The sequence below is a fragment of the Microcaecilia unicolor genome, chromosome 1 (assembly GCF_901765095.1).
Source record: "Microcaecilia unicolor chromosome 1, aMicUni1.1, whole genome shotgun sequence".
In the NCBI taxonomy this organism is placed as follows: Eukaryota; Metazoa; Chordata; class Amphibia; order Gymnophiona; family Siphonopidae; genus Microcaecilia; species Microcaecilia unicolor.
Window position 1 is genome coordinate 733086012 of NC_044031.1, and position 23571 is coordinate 733109582.

Genomic DNA, 23571 nt, shown 5'->3' on the forward strand with positions numbered 1-23571 from the left:
GGTCGCACAGGGCCTCGCGCTTCCAGGGACCCCACGGCGCTCCCTCCCGCTCCCTGCTATTGCCGTCTCCTTTATGCACGGGCTGCGATATGATTGCTTTGCCTCTCCTCACCTGAGCCGCAGAGTGTCCTCCCGGCACATACCTGAAGCCACCCTGGTGGTCTAGTGGATTCATCTGGGCAGGAAAGATCCCCAGTCTTTCCTGCCCTCTTCTGGCACTGACCCTCTTGCTGCCGCATCGCTTTTTAAAAATAGCTGCTGAGACTTCCATTTTTTTAATTTTTCTCAGGTGCTAACTGAATTGAAATTTCCCATGTCCAAAGAAATCAGTACATCAGAGATGATACATTAATTTATGATATAGGTGTTTAGTTTAATTAAATACATCTAATGTTTCTGTGTCATATTAAACCCCATTTGTCTAGCTGTACATTGATCTTAAATAATGAGTTTCAGAGCTTGATTAAAACCACTTTGGAAGCTGAAGCAAACTTTCAACCAATTTTTTTTTTAACAAATGATTGATCTCTAGAAGCAAACTGGTTACCACAACTAAACATATTACGGCTTTAGTATACAGCACCTATAACTGCCAGTTAAATCAATTGCCAGGTCACCTTATGTACGTACTTCCATCCTCTTGGTACATAATTTATTTCTGTCTCAAATTACATTTTCAAATTATTCATTTACATACTCAAATCAATTCTGAAGTTCCCTTAGAAGTCCCAAATTATGATTAGATACCCTATTCACATAAGGGGCAGTTTATATAAGGCACTAAAGGTTTGATGCCAAGATGCAGCGCACTAAGGGACCCTTTTACTAAGCAGCGGTAAAAAAAGTGGCCTGTGGTGATTTGGACGCAAGAAATTGGCGTGCTGGGCTATTTTTTTTACCGTTGCTGGGAAAAAGGGCTTTTTAATGGGGCAGTAAATGGTCGTGCGCTAAAATTTAAAGTAGTGCATGGCTATTTACTGCCTGAGCACTTACTGCCACCCTAGCGGTAAGGGCCCACGCGCTCCTAGTGTGGTAATAAGGCAGCACGCGTCAATGTGGCCGCACTGCCGATTACTGCCTGGAATGCCCCCCGCCCCGTGGTAGAAAATAGAATAATATTTTCTACTGGCGGGAAACTACACACGCCAACCTCGAAATTACCGCCGGGTACCCACGCTACCCTGGCGGTAGTGTCAAAATTTTTTTTTAATTGAAATTTTGACATTATCCATAACCATACACTTCCATAACTCTTGATACAGCTTTCGAATACAACAGCTTAACGTTAATGTGGAAACATATTCCTTTCACCCCCCTTCCCCTCCCCCCCTCGCCTCCCACCCCCTTAGCACTATGGTGATGGCATTAACACATCCCTTACATGTTCATATGGTTGCCATATTTTCTGAAACAGCTTGACATGTCCTTTTCTCATGGCCGTTAGTTTTGACATCTGATAAATAAAGTCCACTTTACGAGCTACTATCTGTCTTGCTGAAGTTTCTACCTGCTTCCAGGCCCTTGCTAGTGAAACTTTAGCTGCCATAAACATTGCACAGCCAGTTTATGTCCGTGAGCCTGAATTTTCGGGGGCCGGAGATGTAGTAGACTATACTCTGCCCGACAAGGATACTCCACCTTTACTACTGTATGGACCAACGATAGCACCTGAGCCCAATACAGCTGTACCTTTGGACATTCCCACCAGATGTGCATAAATGGCCCTCTTGCCCCACACTCTCGCCAACACTCTGCTGGTAGTTGCGGATAAATCTTTTCATCAGGTGTGTAATACCACCAGTATGGTATTTTATACCCATTTTCAATTAATGGCTGTGTAATTGATGGTTTCAACAGGTATCTATAGACATTCATCCAACAATCTGCTGAGTAATTTTTTTTGAAGCACGGTAGTGTCAATTTGACGCTCACTACCCGCACATTAGTCCTACCGCAGCTTAGTAAAAGGGCCCCTAAGTACTAATTCTAGAGTGGCATCTGGGAACCCAGATTCTATTTTAGAACTAGTAAAAAAGGCCCGTTTCTGACACAAATGAAACGGGCGCTAGCAAGGTTTTCCTCGGAGTGTGTATGTTTGAGAGAGTGTATGTGAGAGTGACTGTGTGTGAGAGAGAGAGTGAATGTGCGAGTGTGTGTGTGAGAGAGAGAGAGAGAGTGAGTCTGTGTGCGAGTGTGTCTGTGTGAGAATGAGAGTGTGTGCAAGAATGAGAGTGTGTGCAAGTGTGTATGTGAGACACAGTGTGAGAGAGAGAGTGTGTTTCACGCAGACACAGTGTGTGCGAGAGAGAGAGTGTGTGTGAGACACAGACTCTCCGTGAGACTGAGTGTATGAGACCAAGAGAATGTGTGAGTGACTGTGTGACACATAGTGAATGTGATACAGTGTGAGACCTAGAGTGTGTGTGAGACAGTGTGTGAGAGTGAGAGAGAGAAAGACATTGACTGTGAGAGAGTGTGTGTGTGACAGATACCTCCCCCCCCCCCTTCTCTGGTGTCAGCCCCCCCCCCCTCTGGTGTCAGAGCGTTACTGTGCAGGACGCTGAGCTCTGGCTGTGCTTCAAGGAACTGACCAATCCTATTTAATAGAATGCACCTCCAACATTCTGAAGCCGAGAAACCTCATGTGGTTGGTCACTTCTGATTGTGACGAACCCGGAAGTACGTGATGTCAATTCAGGAGATGGATACAGAGAGCAGGAATGCCTCAGCCATGCAGTCTGCTTCAGAATGTTGGAGGTGTGTTTTATTATATAGGATACTATCGTAAGTCAGCCTGTACATGCCTATGTTTGTCGTGCCTACTTATGCCATGTCAGCAGCAGGTGTAAATGAGGCATCTTACTGCTGTAAGGGACCCTTTTTACTAAACGGCGGTAAGCCCACCACAGGCTTACTGTGTGCCGATCTGGAGCTACCACCGGACCAACGTGGGCGCCGGCAGTAGTTCTACCCCCCAGCGTGCGACATTTCCAGCGCTAGCGGAAATATTCAAAAAAATATTTCCGCAGAGAGTTACCTGGCAGTAATCACGCAGCGCCGTGCGCTACCCGCTTACCAGCGGGTTAGCACAGGGGTCCTTACTCCCTCCCCCCCTCCCCGCATGATCACGCAGTAAGAGCAATCTTACCGTATAGCCATGTCTTTTTACGGCCTTCTGCACACAGTAAAAAAACAGCCCCTGCTGCTAGTGCAGGACCCTTCTTACCGCAGCTTAGTAAAAGGACCCCTAAATTACTTATGTAAATGTGAGACCCGCCCATATGCTTTATATGCTAAGCAAATGCATGCCTATGTTACATACTACTACTGAGTGTGCAGCTCACACTTTTATGCACGTAACTATAAAAGTCACATGTGCAAGTGCGAGTATTGGTTCCTAACTTTAGGTGACCCTGTTAGAAAATGAGCAGGAGAGTGACCAACACAGCCATAAGCCTGTTTCTCCAATAATAAGGTTATTTTTATTTTATTTTATTTGTTGCATTTGTATCCCACATTTTCCCACCCATTTGCAGGCTCAGTGTGCCTTTCAATATTCCATCATGGCAATCACAATACAAGAGTAAAACAGTTGGTATTACATAAAGAACAAGTATAATATAATAGATATAAGCAAATCGGTATATAAGATAACAGTCATAGTATCAGGAAGTAGTGATGTGCTAAAATTCCTATTATAGATCATTATGGTATGCCTTGTTGAAAAGAAAAGTCTTTGGTGATTTTCGAAAGTTGAGTAGGTCGTGAATAGATTTCAGGTCAAGAGGCAATGCACTCCACAGCTGCGTACTCACGTAGGAAAAGCTGGACGCATGTGTTAGTTTGTATTTTAGACCTTTACAGCTTGGGAAGTGAAGATTTAGGAATGTGTTGAACTATTAGCATTCCTAGGTGGAAAGTCAATAGTCAAGTTATCAGTTCACAGACAAACTATCAACATGGATAAACCCATTGTCTTGGGCAAACCTTACATTGTATTTCATAGTACTGACAAAGCTGTACTTCAGGGAAATGTTTCTCTGACTAATTGATGCAGAGTTTGACTGGAGTTTCTCAGCTTATGACACAATGCAGTGAATCACTAAGAGACAAGGTATGATGGACCAGCCTACAAGCTGAAGATTTTATTGATGAAGGCTGGTGGCCCATGCTTGCTGGTGGTGTTCTGAGAAAACACAGTCCGATATGCATTCAACCAACTACTGACAGCTCAGATTTCCTACCTTGGTCTAAACCGCTAAAATAGCTGGGACGCCTACCTACAGCACAAATTAATTTTGCATTGGCTAAGACAGGGGTTTTCAACCCAGTCCTTGGGGCAAACCCAGCCAGTCAGCTTTTCAGGATATCCACAATGACTATGCATGAAACAGATTTGCATACCAAGAAGGGCACTGTGTGCATATCTGTCTCATGCATAGTCATTGTGAACATCCTGAAACCCTGGCTGGCTGGGTGTGCCCTGAGGACTGGGTTCAGATGAACTGGGTTAAAAGGCTGAGGCAGAATGGGAACAGAAGCCATTCCGGACTCATCTTCGGAAAAACACGTTTTGAAAGCGCAACACCCCTTCGCGGAAAACTATGTTGGCTCCCAATTAAAGAACGCATCGCCTTCAAAATCTGCACTATGGTTCACAAGATCATCCATGGTGAAGCACTGGGGATATATGACGAACCTAATCGACCTACCAACCAAAAACACATCCGCATCAGCACGACAGTACCTAAACCTTAACTACCCAAGCTGCAAAAGACTAAAGTACAAATCAACCTACGCATCCAGTTTTTCCTACATCAGTACACAGCTATGGAACGCACTACCAAAAACCGTGAAAACCACCTATGACCACCTCCAATTCAGAAAAAAATCTAAAAACCCACCTGTTCCAAAAGGCTTACCCCCCCCCCCCCCCCCGACCCAACTTAAATGCCTGAAATCAGCGATACTACACCACCACAGTGATCACCAAACAATCTCATCTGTTCTTGCTATCCTCTATACGGCCCCACCACATGTTCCTTCATGTGGTCCCTACCCTTCCTACCCCAACTTAACCATTATCTGTATTTGCTTTACTCCGGAGTCTATTAACACCTCTCCGGTATCATGTAAGCCACATTGAGCCTGCAAATAGGTGGGAAAATGTGGGGTACAAATGTAACAAATAAATAAAATAAATAAATTTATGATTCCCTTATATTTAAAAAAAAACTCCCATGGACCTGTAAAACTAAAATTGGAGCATCAGCTATAGAGTCAACTAGACCCCAAGCAAACCAATATTTTTATTTTTTGTTACATTTATACCCCGCACTTTCCCACTCATGGCAGGCTCAATGCAGCGGGCAATGGAGGGTTAAGTGACTTGCCCAGAGTCACAAGGAGCTGCCTGTGCCTGAAGTGGGAATTGAACTCAGTTCCTCAGGACCAAAGTCCACCACCCTAACCACTAGGCCACTCCTCCACTGTTGCTACTATTTGAGATTCTACATGGAATGTTGCTATTCCACTAGCAACATTCCATGTACAAGTCGGCCCTTGCAGACATGCAGGACATCAGACTCACAGAAACAGAAGCCTGCGCAGCCTTCTACATGGAATGTTGCTATTGGAATAGCAACATTCCATGTAGAGTCTCCAATAGTAGCAACATTCCATGTAGAATCTCCAATAGTATCTATTTTATTTTTGTTACATTTGTACCCTGCGCTTTCCCACTCATGGCAGGCTCAATGCGGCTTACATGGGGCAATGGAGGGTTAAGTGACTTGCCCAAAGTCACAAGGAGCTGCCTGTGCCTGAAGTGGGAATCGAACTCAGTTCCCCAGGACCAAAGTCCACCACCCTAACCACTAGGCCACTCCTCCTCTAGATAGAACATTCCACTCCCTTTCATACAGCCCCCAACTACCAATTGGTTGATTCTTCAAAAAGGCATTATGAATTAGAACAGGGCTTAATTTCTGGAGGGAACAGCTTGGAATGCAGTTCCACTATTTTTCAGACTCTAGATCAGCAGGGGTGTTCGGCTCCAGCCTTTCCCTTCCACACAGCCTTCAGAGGAGGGGCAGGTGGGAGCCCGGAGCACAGGAGAGAACAGTCACTGATCCCTAATCTGGTCCCCTGCTTCTCCTGTTGATCTTGCCCCCTGGTCCTACAGTTCCACTTCCTTTTTGTATAGAAATTAAGCCCTGCAATAGAATAATTCTAACGAATAACATTTACCTTTCCTTCACAGGACAAATGGGTCCTGGAGCATGAAGATGTGATACTGGGAGAACGGATTGGAAGAGTAAGTTGTCACCATGTTGAATGCGGATGAAATAAATTAATTCTCTGTTTACGGGGAAACAAATCTTAGTGAATCAGGCTCTATAAGGAAAGGAAGAAACTCCACATTACAGAGGAACTAAGGAGCCCTTTTACAAAGGTGCGGCAAGCCCACCGTGGGCTTGCCGTGCGCCAATTCAGCACTACTGTCAGGCTACTGCAGGAGCCCAGCGGTAGTGCCTGCCCCCATTGCACACCATTTCCTGTGCTCAAAAAATATTCTTTTTTTTTGCGCCGGGGGCTTACCCAGCGGTAATAGTTACCACCAGGTTAACGCGGGAGCCCTTACTGCTTCCTAAATAGGTGGCGGTAAGGGCTGCCCCGGGAAATGGCCAGGCGGCAAGTGGTTAACTTATCACATGGCTATTTCCTTTAAAACGAAAAAAAAAAAAAGAAAGCCTTTTTTTCCAGCTGTGGTGAAAAGGGGCCTCGGCACACAGCAAAACCGTGCACTGCAAGGTCCTTTTACCGCAGCTTGGTAAAAAGACCCCTACATTTGCAATAAAAAGGTATTACAACTAAGAAGGGAGAAAAAAATACATTTTTATTGCAAGTTCAGTTCCTCTGTCATGCAGAGGCGTAGCTAGGTTTTAAGGTCAGGGGGCGCAGACTTTTGTAGTGGACTAGTGGAAGTCAAGTTGGAAACCACAGGAAATGGTATGAGCATGTGTATACTCCCTGGTAGTGGAGAAAGGCATTACACTTTAGAACAATTTGTTATTTTTTTTTTTAATAATTAGCTAATAATCACACTGGCAGCTTCCATCTAAGTATATAGGCTCAGTAACACAATGTCATGAATTGCCATAACATTTTTCACTGAACTTTTCCTGAACTATGAAGCAAATCATTTGCAGTCAGTTACCATCCACACTCTAACTTAAAGCCTCCTCACCCCACGTTGGCTCTTTAGCGTATAGCTGCAATTCATACTCTGTCAAGTCATACTATGCTTCTGCTGTTAGTGTTGTCAGGATCGTGACTGAAGACTGCAGCACTGATACCACTGGAGTTTGCCTTTCTGCTGTGCTTCAGCAGCTCCAGCACGCCACTCTTCAGCCACGATTCTGGCGACACCAGCAACAGGACATAAGAATAGTCATACTGGGTCAGACCAATGGTCCATGTAGCCCAGTATCCTTCTTCCAACAGTGGCCAATCCAGGTCACAAGTACCTGGCAGAAATCCAATTAGTAGCAACTTTCCAGGAACACTCCTGTACTCCGCCAAGGCACAGAGAACAAGGTATGTTGTTCCAAGCATATTGTGAAGTACAGTAGAGTCTCAATTATCCAATGTAAACAGATCGACCCATAAGTGAAAAGTCGGATTATACGGAATACATTGAAAATGCATAGGAAATGTGCATTTCAAATGCTGCAGTGAAAGCAGGGTCTCAGTAGCAAAGCCAAACAGAAGTAGGTGCTGCCCTTCCAGTGAAAGAGACAACCGGGAAAGTGTGGAAAAAAGCTACAATGACATCATTGGGGGTTCTACTGGCTAAGCCAGATGGTCAGATTATCAATACTCCACTGTACTTGTAATACAAAGCCTACAAAAGTCACTAAGAACCTATATAGTCAACTTTACCATAGCTACATTCATTTACAGAAGTAACACAACGAAGACCTTATCTAGACAATGCAACACAGGAAATACTGCAGTGTCAACTAGAACATCAGTAAGCCTGTTGGGAAGCTGAATTATTACACATGCTCAAATTGAAACTTCATGCAGTATCTGGCCTCGGTCACAAACACTGAACACAAATAGACCCTTGTCAAGTACAGAATAAGTGACCACATCCTTAAAATATGAATGCATAGACAAAAATTAAACATAAACCCCAAGAAGCCACACTCTGTATGCAGAGCAACACTAGAGAAAAACAGCACCCTCCACTCTGCAAAAGAAAGCGGTGTAAACTTGTCCCAGTTTTCAGTTTCTGCTTTCCTCTAGCTTTTCTTAACTTTCATTACAAGATTTCCAGTCCATCTGCCGCTTCTTTCCCTTCCTGTCTTCTTCACTTCCTCTCCTATATCCATCTCTGATTTTGATCTTTTCCTTTCAGCTTTCCTTCTTCTGTCTCTCTATCTACTCAGACTTCATTCCTTCTTACTATTTAGTCTTCAGTCTTCCTTTTTGTTTTTTAACCACATCTAACTACAGCTTTTCATCTCCCACACCCAACCTCCCATTCTTCATCCTATTGTTCCCCAGTTTTCTTCCAGCACCTTCTCTTTCTCTTTTCTCCCTTCTATACAGCACCCTCTCTCTCCATCCAGCACCTGTTCCTTCTCTCTGCCCTTCTATCAGGGGCGTAGCCACGGGTGGGCCTGGATGGACCCAGGCCCAGCCAGTTTCCCTCCAGGCCCGCCCAGCCCCGGGTGTCAGCAGGTGGGGAGGGGGGTGCTCTGCTGGCGCTGCAGTCCCCACCTGCCTACCAGCTCCACGATCGACGACCCTCGTCTTCCATCCGGCATCGAGTCTTAAAAGAAAAAAAAAAAAAGCCCGGAGAAACGCCTCGCGTCTGCTGTGCACTGCTGTAAAGCAAGCAGCAAATCGTCTCGTCGGTCCTTCCTTCACTGTGCCCGCCCTTGCGGAAATAGGAAGTTACATCAGAGGGCGGGACACAGTGAAGGAAGGACCGACGAGACGATTTGCTGCTTGCTTTACAGCAGTGCACAGCAGACACGAGGCGTTTCTCCGGGCTTTTTTTTTTTTAAGACTCGATGCCGGATGGAAGACGAGGGTCGTCTGCTCGTCGATCGTGGAGCTGGTAGGTAGGTGGGGACTGGGTCGTGCAGGGGGGCTCAGATGGGATGTCGGGGTGGGGTGGGGAGGGGTTCAAATTTATAGTATTTAACTTTTAAAGTTCATGGGGGAGGGGGGTAGAGAAGGGAAGAAGAAATGCATGCCCACCCAACCTACCCACTGGCCCACCCAAAAATTACATTCTGGCTACGCCACTGCCTTCTATCCAGTGTCTGTCCCTTCTCTCTGACCCTTCCAGCATCTCTTTCCTTGCTCTCTCCTTCCGTCCAGTGGCTGTCCCTTCTCTCTGACCCACCCTTCCAGTGTCTGCCCCCTATCTAGCACCTGTCCCTTCTCTCTGACCCTTCCTTCCAGAATCTGTCCTTTCTTTCGCTCCCTCCTTCCATTCAGTGCTTGTCCCTCTGTGACCCTTCTTCCAGCATCTGTCCCCTCGCTTCCTCCTTCTATCCAGCACCTGTCCCTTCCTTCCAGGTCTGTCCTCTTGCTCCCTCTTTCCATCCAGCACACACACAGCTCTTTTTTTTTTTTTTTTAATAATTTGAAAAGGTTGTAGCTCAGCCTCTCACTTCCTTTCCCTTTCTTCCCACCCCAGTCCAGCTTCTTCCCTCAGCCCCCTCCCACCCACCCGCGTGTACAGCACTTCTCCATCATCCTCGCCCCAGTCCGACAAACCTCATTTTGCCAGCAACAGCACCCAGCATATGCTGCCCGAGCCATCCCGGAGCTTTTCCTCTGCTTCACTCTGCGCCTCTGATGCAACATCCTGTTTATGTGCGGGTGGGGCGCAGCAGAGGAAAAGCTCCGGGTCAGCTTAGGCAGCGTGTGTTGGTTGGCAACGATTAAATAAGGTTTGTCGGACCAGGGGAGGATGAGGGAGAAGCGCTGCACACGCAGGTAGGGTCTAGCAGCTGCGAGTCTATACAGTGCAGCTTTGCGATAGAAGCTGTCATTTGTTTGCTGCTGTTGACGCTGGGCTGGAGCAGCAGAGTGGTGGAATGGAAGTGAGGCAGGTTCATGGCCATACATGCAGCTTAGAGGGAACAGGACTGCTCAAGTGGCTAGGGCTCTTCAGCTTGGAGAAGAGACAGCTGAGGGAAGATTTGATAGAGGTATATAAAATACTGAGTGGAGTGAAACAGGTAGATGTGACTCTTTCCAAAAATACTGGGATTAGGTGGCATGCAAAGAAGCTACAAAGTAATAAATTTAAAACGAATCGGAGAAAATATTTCTTCACTCAATGAGTAAACAAACTCTGGAATTTGTTGCCAGAGAATGTTGTAAAAGCGGGTAGCTTAGCAGGGTTTAAAAAAGATTTGGATAATTTCCTAAAGAAAAAAGTCCATAAGCCATTATTAAGATGGACTTGGGAACATCCACTGCATATTCTAGAAGCATAAAATCTGTTTTACTGTTCTGGGATCTTACTGGGTACTTGTGACCTGGATTGGCCACTGCTGGAAATAGGATATTGGACTTGACGAACCTTCGGTCTGTCCTAGTAGAGCAATGCTTATGTTCTTACATAAAGAAAAAGATCTTGCTCATGATCTTTCCCTCCTAAAGATCTGACACGAAAGGATTGCAAAGACAAGCCCATAAAAGTTAAGCAGATGTAAATAGAGAAAACCTCAAAGAAACTGAAGATGCTGCCAAACAGTGAACATACTGAAAAAGTATTATAAAAGTCTTAAAATGAATAAGATAAGCAACAGGTAACCAATGCAGAGCCATTAAAGCAGAAGTAATATGTTCAAAACGTGAGAAACCCCATGGGCAGGGTGGGAGCGCTAGAGAGTATGCCACTTAGGGTGAAGGGAGGGCTAGAGAGTGTGTCACATAGGGTGGAGGGAGCGCTAGAAAGTTTGTCACATACGGCGGGGTGGGAGCGCTAGAGAGTGTCACATAGGGCGGGAGAAGCGCTAGAGAGTTCGTCACAGGGCGGGGAAGCGTTAGTTCGTCACAGGACGGGGAGCGCTAGAGAGTGCGTCACACAGGGCGGGGTGGGAGTGAGAGAGTGTGTCACACAGGGTGGGGTGGGAATGCTAGAGAGTGTAACACAGGGCAGGGGAAGCGCTAGAGTGCTTCACACAGGGCGGGGGAGCACTAGAGAGTGCTTCACACGGTGGGGGGAGCGCTAGAGAGTGCGTCACACAGGGCAGAGAGGGAGCGCTAGAGAGTGTGCTACATAGGACGGGATCTGAATGCTAGAGAGTTTGTCACTTAGGGAGGGGTGGGAGCGCTAGAGAGTGTGTCACATGGAGCGGGGGAAGTGCTAGAGAATGCGTCGCACAGGACAGGGTGGGCACGCTAGAGAGTGCACCACATAGGGCAGGGGAAACGCTAGAGAGTGCATCACACAGGGCGAGATGGGAGCGATAGAGAGTTTGTCACATAGGGCGGGGTGGGAGCGCTGGGGAGTGCGTCACATAGGGCGGGGTGGGAGCACTAGAGAGTGTGTTACATAGGATGGGATGGGAACGCTAGAGAGTTTGTCACATAGGGCGGGGTGGGAGCGCTAGGGAGTGCGTCACATAGGACGGGATGGGAACGCTAGATAGTTTGTCACATAGGGCGGGGTGGGAGCGCTAGGGAGTGCGTCACATAGGACGGGATGGTAACGCTAGAGAGTTTGTCACATAGGGCGGGATGGGAGCGCTAGAGAGTGTGTTACATTAGGCATGTTTCCAGCTCAGGACACTCCTACTGGCTTCTTCATTTTACTGTAACAGATTTGGGGGTAAATTCAAGAAAGGTTGGTTAAAGTTAAGTGCCAAACATTTGGGTGCTAAGTGGCAGTTCTGTAACAGTAGTTCTGGGTGGAGCTGCCTTTATAGAAACCACATTTTTGTGCCTAACTTTAGCCGTTACATAACAGCTTGCCCAATTGCTTGGTACGCCCCTGACCCACTCGTCCCCTTCTCAGGTTCACACCCCCTTTGAAATTAGGCGCTCAGTTTATAGAATCAGTTATGCACATAACTATAAATGAGTGCTCATTAGTGTTTTGTTATCGCCAATTTAGTGCTATTTAGCAAATTAAGTTATGCTTCTAACTGACCCTATTCTGTAACTGTGTGTCCAATTGCACCTAACCTTCAGTGCCATTTATAGAATTTGGGGGTTGATGACATTCTGGCCTGTAGCAGACTGCTCTTGCCTTCAAACTTCCTGGCTCACAGCAATGTGCATTTAAATTATTAGACCTCCTGGCTTGAAGCTGTGCTCTAATCGACAGACCTATTTGTGGCCGAGTGCTCTTACCATTACGCCAAACCTAGTAGTATTAGCAATTTGTCTATTGCAATTAAGTAGAGGAGTATGGTAGCCGTGTTAGTCCACTCTTAAGGTTATCAATAGAAATCAAACAAAATAAAACATGGAAAAGAAAATAAGATGATACCTTTTTTATTGGACATAACTTAATACATTTCTTGATTAGCTTTCGAAGGTTGCCCTTCTTCCTCAGATCGGAAATAAGCAAATGTGCTAGCTGACAGTGTTTATAAGTGAAAACATTCAAGCATTACTATGACAGTAAAATCGATACCATTGGAGATTCTACATGGAATGTTGCTACTATTGGAGATTCTACATGGAATGTTGCTATTCCACTAGCAACATTCCATGTAGAAGGCTGCGCAGGCTTCTGTTTCTGTGAGTCTGACGTCCTGCAGACTCACAGAAGCAGAAGCCTGCGCGGCCACATTGGTGATCCGCAAGGGCCGACTTCTACATGGAATGTTGCTAGTGGAATAGCAACATTCCATGTAGAATCTATAGAAATCAAACAAAATAAAACATGGAAAAGAAAATAAGATGATACCTTTTTTATTGGACATAACTTAATACATTTCTTGATTAGCTTTCGAAGGTTGCCCTTCTTCATCAGATCGGAAATAAGCAAATGTGCTAGCTGACAGTGTATATAAGTGAAAACATTCAAGCATTACTATGACAGTCTGACAGGGTGGGAGGATGGGGGTGGGTCGGAGGTATGCATGGGGACATCAAAGCATATCATTGATATTCTAACAGGATGGGTGTGGATAGGTGAGGGGTGGGGGTGATCAACAGAGACTATTGCAATTAAATCAACAAATAAAATGAGTTGTATCCATTTCTTCAGGGGAATTTTGGAGAGGTATTTAGTGGACGTCTACGCTCTGATAACATGCCGGTGGCAGTGAAGACATGCCGGGACACCCTCCCCTCAGACCTGAAGGACAGATTTCTAATGGAAGCCAGGTGCAATTATTTGAGAGCTGTGCTATTGTTTCCATGTTTTTTAAACTCTTAGCAAAAGGTTATGATCTCAAGTTGTGTGATGTAGCAGCCTAAAGAGAAATCTCCTTGCACAATCAATATTTGTACTTTTTGTATTTTGCAATGGTAAAAATAGGTCTACTAGTTCTACATATTTTAACAACCAGGGCTTCTGATTGTAGAGTTTGAAAAACTCTGATAAAACACCCCCAATTCAGAAACACTAAAATATGTGTCTATTGGATAAATACCATAAAAACACCCCTAGCACTCCTTACCCCTCCCCTGGCTTGCCTTGAATCATTCAGACAGTTTTTCATCTTGTCTGTGCTGAGTACCCCTACGTGGCACAAACATGCAGATTTGTACATTTGTTCAATGTTGATTTTATTAGATAATCTTTTTTTTTTTCAGTTTTATTTATCACTTTGTTTTTGTGTATGTAATAATTTTTAGAGTGTTTTTGTACTGTGTGATTATATGTATATTACTTTTTGTTGTGCGTATGTAATAATTTTTAGTGTTTTTTGTACTATGTGATTATATGTAATCACTTTGTGTTTATGTAATAATTTTTAGAGTGTTTTTGTACTGTGTGATTATATGTATATTACTTTTTGTTGTGCGTATGTAATAATTTGTAGTGTTTTTTGTACTATGTGATTATATGTAATCACTTTGTGTTTATGTAATAATTTTTAGTGTTTTTGTACTGTGATTATATGTATATTTATCACTTTTTGTTATGTGTATGTAATAATTTTTAGAGTGTTTTTGTACCATGTGATTATATGTATATTTGTGCACCGCTCAGAAGTATAATGATGAGCAGAATATAAGAGAAGTAAATGAAATAAAATGGAATACTCAATTCCACTGGAAAAAGTTCACAGCAATTGTACCTGTGGTACAAAGACACCAATTAACATTGAGGGGTCAGTATTGAAAAGCACTTCTGCAGGTAACAGCATCTGCTGTCCACACAAGGGCTGCTGACCGGGATATTCAGAGGCCCCTCCAAATTTCATTACAGACCGCCTCTGCGCTAATCAGAGAACGTCGACCTGGAGCGTGCGTGAATTTTTCCAGATTGTGGCAATATTCAGCCTGCTGTCTGGATAACTTTGGGCAGATAAAAGGCTATTCTAAATTATCCCAACAGCACATTAAATATTGCACTGTAAGTTATAGCCCTGAGCGCCTTATGGGGGTAAACAGTGCTGGCCACTATCCGGACAGTGGTACTGAATAGTTTTTGACCTCTGCAGCTGGCATTTAAAATGAACACTGGCCTCAGCGGCTGAATAATTTAACTGGAAAATAAACATCTATATTGATAAACACCTAAGATCAGGGGCAGCCCAAGGCAATCTGCCACCTGAGGCAGGGATGAGATGCTGCCTCCGCCCCCACCCCCGCCCATTCTGGCATCTCCCCTCTTCCCCGCATTTACCTTTATTTTTTCTTTTCCAAAAGGCGGCAGCAATTCCCATAGGCTGCCCTGCCGCAGTGCTGCCAGCACCGGTCTCTTTGCTCTACTGCGTCCCACTTCTGAGGAAACACGAAGTTATGTCAAGAAGAGGCTGATGCTGGCGGCAAGGCAGCTTATGGTAATTGCTTCCGCCTTTTGGAAAAGAAAAAAAATTAGGTAAACATGGGGAAGAGGGTTGAGGAGGGAAGGGGAGAGTGCCGCTCCGTGAAGAATGCTGCTTGAGGCCCCCTCCTCAGTTGGCCTGATGGTAGGGCTGCCACTGCCTGAGATTAGGAGCCGTATTATTACAAGGAGGGTGCATTGAAACTGGCAGAGTCAGTAGTTTGTCTATGGCATGGGCCCAACTCTTATATCTATTAATAGAAAATAAACCGAGAGTTCCATGAAACAGTGTAGAGCAAGGATTGATGAACCCTGATAGCTGCCGTACAGGAAAAAGTTTAGGCATGCATCCTGTCTGCACCAGAAGCAGAAAGGGCTGGATTCTATAAATGGCACTCAAAAATGAGCACTGGAAAAGATCGGCGCTAAGCACGATTCTATAAAGGATGTGCACCTTTTACAGAATTGCGCTTAGTGTCAATTCCTGCACCCTAACTTTAGGTGCTAGTCTTACACCTGCTGTAAATGTTGGTGCCCAAGTTGGGCGTGATGACCCATTATTTTGTAACAACGTGTGCAACTTTTCAGACATACCCATGCCCCTCCTGTGGCCGCACCCTCTTTTGAGTTGCACGCTATGGGGTTTGGACGCCAAGTGTTGTAGAATATCGTGCAACCAGATGCGCATGCAAATCCTACTTGGTGCCAATTAACATCAGTAATTGGTTGTTAACGGCCAATTATTGCTCATTAACAGCTCAGCCAATTAATTTCCACACACATCTCAGGATCGCGCCCAAATTTAGGTGCCCAAATCTGGACGTCATATATAGAATCGGGGGGAAAGAATATAACAAAACATCTCTTGGCAAGTGCCATCTTTAACAAGTCCTTGGTCCAAACCTACAGTGTTCTGAGATTTGGAGGGATTTGTTCTTCCTGTAACTGCAGAAATGTTTATAGACGTTGCATGCTGCCCCCCAAATCTATTCATTGCTACTGTGCACTCAGTCACAGTCTCTGTGTCTTCATCCTAGTCTAAGGACACCTCCCTTCCTCGTGGAGACCCCCAGAGTTCCATCTTTCACCTCTACTCTTCAATATTTTCTTGAGCCCTTTAGTCACCCTGAGCCAGGACTTCATTATCATGTTTTTCATCAATGCAGATGACATACTCCTAATTTTTCCCCCTTCCAGCCTAATATATGCCACCTTCAGACCTGTCTTGCTGCAGTGTCTGACTTTCTACTGGCAAACTCATCCTAAACACCTCTGAGACAATTACCTGTTGGATTACAGATCCTTACAATAGCCTTCACTGGTCCCTTTTCTCTTTAACTCTCTCATTTCCCTGCGGACTCATTCTGCTATCTTGGTATTATTCTGGACGCTAAACTTTCATTTAGTAGTCAGGTTTTACTGGTTCTTCAATGTGCCGCTTTCTCCCTCCATCGTCTTCGTTCAGTTTCAGAGTTTTTGAGCTTCCCATTGTTGCACACTCTGGTTCATGCTTTTGTTATTTCCCATTTAGATTACTGTAACCTAGTCTATTCAGGGATAACTGCCTGTCAAATCCATTGACTTCAAACCCTTTAGAACGCTTCTCATTTTTTATGCTGTGCCCGTAGAACAGATTATGCCTCCCCCTTGCTTACTAAGTTACACTGGCTTCCTGTAAAGTATCGTAGCTGGTTTAAAATTCTCTGCCTCGCCCATAAAACCCTCCATTCTAATGCCCCTTTCTATCTCGGTGCTATGATTATCCCCTATACTCCCATCATCTCCCTTTGCTCACTAGACTCATTGACTAACATAGTAACATAGTAAATGATGGCAGATAAAGACCTAAACGGTCCATCCAGTCTGCCCAACAAGATAAACTCATTTTACATGGTATGTAATACTTTATATGTCTACCCGAGTTTGATTTGTCCCTGCCTTTCTCAGGGCACAGACCGTAAAAGTCTGCCCAGTACTGTTCTTGTACTAAGTTCTGAAGCTAACATCGCAGCCCCTTAAAATTTACACTCCAGCCCATCCTTATCTATTCAGCCACGATCAGGGCGCAGACCGTAGAAGTCCACCCAGCATTGGTTTTACTCTCTAATTACCGGCGTCACCACCCAATCCCCGCTAAGATTCCATAGATCCATTCCTTCTAAACAGGATTCCTTTGTATTTATCCCACGCATGTTTGAATTCCATTACCGTTTTCATCTCCACCACATCCCGCAGGAGGGCATTCCACTAATCAGGCTTATTATGAGTCTACAAGACACTCCGCTTTCTTCTTTATTGCCCCAAAACGCTGGAATGATTTGCCTCCTTTTTTAAGATCTGAGCTCTCTTACCTTAAATTGAAATCACAATTGTAAGTTCATTTTTTAGTCTTGCCTTTGGGATCCTGCCTCAAGGGCTTTAATGCGGTGGGGGCTGTGTTCCTCCGGTTGATAATATTTGGAGTATTTGAAATGTTAGGACTATTTTGCTTGGACATGGATCTGTTGCTCTGTGTGATTGTGACTTTGAGGGATTGTGCTTTTCTGTCCTAATTTGATGTTCCTTTCAAGTTCTACTTTGTTTTTATTGATTTTATTCATTTGTGTAAACCTCTATGACCTAATCCTAGAAATGACGGTATATCAAGTATCCAATAAACATATAAATCACTAGTCTTAACCAATTTTGGGGCACTTTTACTAAAGGGTGTTAAGCCCTAATGCACGCTTAGCACACGAGAAAAGGCTTACTGCAAAATGTGTTAAAGTGTTTTCCGATATTTTGCCAGTTGCGCACTAGAAGCTATTTTAAAAAATATCTTTTGAGGAGGCACAGGCTGCCCAGGCTCACCCAAGACGACAAAAGGCTTTCTTGTCTGTTTGGAACAGTTATTTACAAACTGTCTCGCACAAGGTAAGAAGCGCAGTACTGAATAAATTCCAGAATATATCATGAGTTTGTAATTGCCTCACATGGGCTGTTTCGGGGTCCTCTGCCTGGGAGGTAAAAAAGGGATGGATGGGGTGTTTAAGTTTTCTTGGGTATGTTCTTTTTCGTAAGATGGCCCAAGGTCATAAGAATCCAGACATTGGGCCATCGCTGAAATAGTTTTGAAGGCTATGGGGTTCAGGAATGGGTGGAGGCAGGTTGCTTATATAAATTAGGATCTTAAGTTTCTTCTGTTGTACGCTTTCTGTTTTCAACAGTGGCCAATCCAGGTCACAAGTACCTGGCAGAAACCCAAATAGTAGCAAGATTCTATGCTACCAATCCCAAGGTAAGCAGTGGCTTTCCCATGTCTATCTCAATAGCAGACTATGAACTTTTCCTCCAGGAACTTGTCCAAACGTTTTTTTTAAACCAGATACACTAACCGCTGTTACCACCACATCCTCCAGCAATGAGTTCCCGAGTTCTCTTATTTGTTTTAAAAGTATTTCCATGTAATTTTATTTGGTGTTCCATGGTCTTTGTACTTTTTGAAAGAGTGAAAAATCGATTCACTTTAGCCCGTTCTACACCACTCAGATTTTGTAGGCCTCAAATCATATCCCCCCTCAGCTATCTCTTTTCCAAGCTGAAGAGCCCTGACCTAGCCTTTCCTCATATGAGAGGAGTTCCAGCCCCTTCATCATTTTGGTCCCTCTTCTTTGAATCTTTTCTAATTCTGTTATATCTTTTTTGAGATATGGTGACCAGAACTGAATGCAATACTCAAGGTGAAGTCACACCACGGAAAGATACAGAGGCATTATGTTATTCTTGGTCTTATTTAAGCATGCCTTTCTCAATAATTCCTTGCATTCTGTTTGCTTTTTTGGCCACCACTGGACACTGGGCAGAAGATTTCAGCATATCGTCTACAATGAGGGGCATTTTCGATATGACGTCTAAGTCCGACTTTGGACGTTTTGCTCAAAACATCCAGAATCCGAATAGCAAATATAGCCATTTTTTAAACAGCAAAATGTAAAAAAAAAAAAATTTCAAAAATAGCCAAATGGTAGATAGTTTTGTGCTCTATGCATTTATCTTTTTGGTGCATTTTCAACAACATCCACGTGCAAAACAGACAAAATCAAGCCACTGGGATGTAGAAGGAACCCAACTATCTTAGTAGATTGGCCACACAGACATCCCAGGAGAGCAGTGGGCCTTCCTAGGGTGCACTGCTCTGGACTTCATATAAAAGCTCCCAGGTACACATCTCACCGTTACCCCCTCATCTTGTGTGTTGAGCCCTCCAAAACCCACCACCCCCAACTATACACCACTACAATAGCCCATATGAGTGAAGGGGTCACCTATATGTGGGTACAGTAGGTTTTTGGTGAGTTTTTTTGGAAGGCTCACAGTTTCCACCACTGGTAGAATGAGATATGGGCCTGGGTCCCATTCTCTACAGTGCACTGCACTGACCACAGGGACCTGCTTGCTGCTCTAATAGAACTGGCTATACCATCTGAAGCCGTCATAGAGGCTGATAAGTATTATTTTTATTCACACCTTTGGGGGGGGGGGGGGCGAGAGGAAGTTGGTTACCACTGGGGAAGGTAAGGGGGGGGTCATTTGGGGCACCTTTTTGTGCCTTATACATTCTAGAAACAGGTCTAGACCAAAACATTGAAGTTTTAACCTTTGGCATTTTCATTAGTTCCATTATGGCTATAAAACATCGAAATGTTAGGAACGCCCTAAGCGTGCCTTCACCCCACCCCTGAAGAGCCCCTGACACACCCCCTTGTGATTTGGATACACTGCTGAAGAATTGCATAGAGAAATGTCTAACCTAATAAAGGAGTTTGAAAAATAGTAGTTAGTTTGTGGGTGTCTTACTAAATTATGGTAAGGACTCCAACACGGAAATCCTAAAGATCCAAATAATCAAAACGGAACCTCAGAACTCCTCATAAGGAAAATACAAAAATGTATAAACGATATCCCTATGCTTTAAGGAGTCAATTATCACTGGTTCCCATAAGAAGGAATAAGAGGAAAAAAAACTCAGACGTAAAAAAACTCATTAAAAAAACCCAGTGGAGGAGTGGCCTGGTGGACTTTGGTCCTGGGGAACTGAGGAACTGAGTTTGATTCCCACTTCAGGCACAGGCAGCTCCTTGTGACTCTGGGCAAGTCACTTAACCCTCCATTGCCCCATGTAAGCTACATTGAGCCTGCCATGAGTGGGAAAGCACAGGGTACAAATGTAACAAAAATAAAATAGATACTATTGGAGATTCTACATGGAATGTTGCTATTCCACTAGCAACATTACATGTAGAAGGCTGCGCAGGTTTCTGTGAGTCTGACGTCCTGCACATACGTGCAGGACGTCAGACTCACAGAAGCAGAAGCCTGCGCGGCCACATTGGTGATCTGCAAGGGCTGACTTCTACATGGAATGTTGCTAGTGGAATAGCAACATTCCATGTAGAATCTCAAATAGTAGCAACAGTGGAGGAGTGGCCTAGTGGTTAGGGTGGTGGACTTTGGTCCTGGGGAACTGAGGAACTGAGTTCGATTCCCGGCACAGGCAGCTCCTTGTGACTCTGGGCAAGTCACTTAACCCTCCATTGCCCCATGTAAGCCACATTGAGCCTGCCATGAGTGGGAAAGCACAGGGTACAAATAAAACAAAAATAAAAAACGAATGAGGTGAAAAACTCTTTACCCCCTTATCAATAACCCCTAAAAAGACACCAAACCCAAACTGACCCCAGCCTATATGTGTAGTAAATTGATGTCATCAATTGCCGATTAAGCTTTTGTATAACTCCCGGACTTCTAGCGTGGAGCAGTAAATTCTAATGGGGCAGATAAGTAGATTTTCATCAATAAGTTCCAGGATTTGACATGATGTGGAGCTGTATTAACTACCTATAAGTTGCAATGGATTTTTTTGTCCTCTGTATGTAGCAACAAGCGGTAGAGGGACTGGTTGGATTTTTTTCAATAGTTTAGGACCTTTTTCAGTCTTTTATAAGTCCCATCATTTATTTTTGGACTGCTCCTTTTGAATAGAGATTTTTCCGTGATAGTTTACTACACATAGAGGCTGGGGTCAGTTTGGGTTAGTTTGAGTTTGGTGTTATTGGGGTAAAGAGTTTTTCACCTCATTTGTTTTTTCTCATTTTTAATGAGTTTTTTTTACGTCTGGGTTTTTTTTTTCTTATTCCTCCTTATGGGAACCAGTGATAATAATTGACTCCTTAAAGCATAGGGATATCGTTTATACATTTTTGTATTTTCCTTATGAGGAGTTCTGAGGTTCCGTTTTGATTATTTGGATCTTTAGGATTTCCGTGTTGGAGTCCTTACCATAATTTAGTAAGACACCCACAAACTAACTACTATTTCTCAAACTCCTTTATTAGGTTGGATTATTATCTTTTGAGTTTGGTTTCCCTGTTTACTCTAGAGAAATGTCTGCAATGTAGGTTTCAAAAATACCCTTTTGGACATTTTAAGAAGAAAAACGTTCAGTTGCTGCTTTTGACACTTTTTGGATGTTTTTCTCTTTTGAAAATGAGCCGCAATGACATCTAGTTCTTGTTCTTGAGTGCTGACCCCCAAGGGTGGACCCTAGCATCAGGTAACTATGATTTGGATTATTCTTCCCAATGTGCGTCATTTTGCATTTGTCCACCTTAAATTTCCTCTGCCATTTGGATGCCCAGTCTTCAATTTCCTAAGGTCTCCCTGCAATGTTTCACAGTCCGCATGTGTTTTTAACAACTTTTAATAATTTTGAATCATCAAATTTAATCACCTCACTTGTCATTCCGATTTCCAGATCATTTATAAATATGTTAAATAGCACTGGTCCCAGGACAGATCCCTGCGGCACTCCACTATTCACCCTTCGCCATTGAGAAAAATGGTAATTTTAACCCCACCCTCTGTTTTCTGTCCAATTCCTAATATACAACAGAACATTGCCTCCTGTCCCATGATTAGAAACCCTTTCAAATGACGAGGGAATACACCATAAAACTAACAGGTAGAACATTTAAAACAAATTGGAAAGTGTATTTTTTTTTTTCATTCAGCATGCGACTAAGCTCTGGAATTTACTGACAGAAAATGTGATCATGGCAATTAGTATAGCTGTGTTTAAAAAGCAGTTATTTAAATTCCTGAAGGAAAAGTCCATTTGTTAACTATTATTGTTTAACTATTTAAAACAGATGTTTAATGAGCGCTGACTGACTGGGATCAGCTTCAAAGATGTGGCTTTTATTAAGGATTTGGTGAATGGGGTACATTATGAAAAAGCACATCAGAAGAAAAATACTTTAAAATTAACTCCAGGAGATCTGTTCTTTTCCTCGAAGAGCTTGGCTTCCAATATCTGATCAGCCAATGAGAAACGTGCTCCTTCCATAACATTGATGTGTCAGTGATGTGCAATGTCAGAGCTGTTCAACTCTGAAGGCTTAGCACAGAATTCTGAGAACTGCTACCATAGTAACATAGTAAATGATGGCAGATGCTTCTGGTTGGTGAGATAAACTAGGGGAAGGTTTCAGCCTGACTCATTTGTGACTGTTTCCTGGTTTTTTTTTCCCCTCTCTTTCCCCTGCAGGATCCTAAAGCAGTATAGTCACCCCAATATTGTTAAACTAATTGGAGTCTGTACCCAAAAGCAGCCGATTTACATTGTCATGGAACTGGTTCAAGGTGAGTCTGAGCCTTCTGTGCAAAACCAGTATCTCCAGATCCCAAGTCTCATTCTCCTAGAGTGTTCCAGGGTCCACAAGAACCCTCCCATTCACCAGTGGCGTTCCTAGGGAGGGTGGACACCCCCCCCCCCCCGATGCAGCGCAGACCCCCCCCCCCCGATGCAGCGCGGACCCCCCCCCGGGTGCACGCCTCTGGGAGGGGTGCCGCAGCACGCACATGCTCAGAGTTCCCTGACTTCGCGCATTCGCTGCAGCTCCCTCTGACCCGGAACAGGAAGTAACCTGTTCCAGGGCAGAGGGAGCTGCAGCGAACGCACGAAGTCAGCGAACTCAGAGCAGGCGCGCGCCGCGGCACCCCCCAGCAGCGTGCTCCCGGGGCGGACCGCCCCCCCCCCTTGGTACGCCACTACCATTCACTGCAGCCTCCACTCAAGTCCTGTTAAAAACAGCAGCGAAAGTACAAATAAAAGTTTAGCAATTAAAACAAACACCATTTTTCTTCCTGCGTGTTATTTCACAAAAGAGTAAGAGAATGAATACAGAAGAGGAAGTAACAAAGTCAGGAAACAGGCAGCTTCATAATAACCCACAGAGTTACTATCCGATGAACAAGATAACAGGAAAAAAAGACCAGCTGATCCATGCAGTCTGTCTAGTTTTGTTCTGTTTCTTGGACCTGGTAGTTTGGGAACTGGTGCCATTAACCTTCCTTTGCAACTACCCAGGGATTTTTCCCCTCTCTCTCTTATTCCTTCCTGAATTACTGTATTCTGGTCATTTCAGGGAGCCACTAGATTTCAGCGTTACACAATGACTGCGGCTCCACACAAAAAGGTCCTTTTACTAAGCAGTGGTAAGCCCTACCGCGTGCTTCCCGAACACCAAAATGCACTACTGCGG

General features: G+C 44.2%; 1 protein-coding gene across 2 annotated transcripts in view; it reads left to right on the forward strand.

The window, feature by feature from the left end:
* Positions 1-23571, forward strand: part of FES (FES proto-oncogene, tyrosine kinase) — a 172552-nt gene that overhangs the window by 128240 nt on the left and 20741 nt on the right. For both annotated transcript variants that reach the window (XM_030189652.1, XM_030189653.1), the window contains 3 exons: positions 6263-6316; positions 13259-13377; positions 22575-22669. In XM_030189652.1, coding sequence (XP_030045512.1) covers positions 6263-6316; positions 13259-13377; positions 22575-22669 — 268 coding nt within the window. The remainder of the gene's footprint in view (positions 1-6262; positions 6317-13258; positions 13378-22574; positions 22670-23571) is intronic.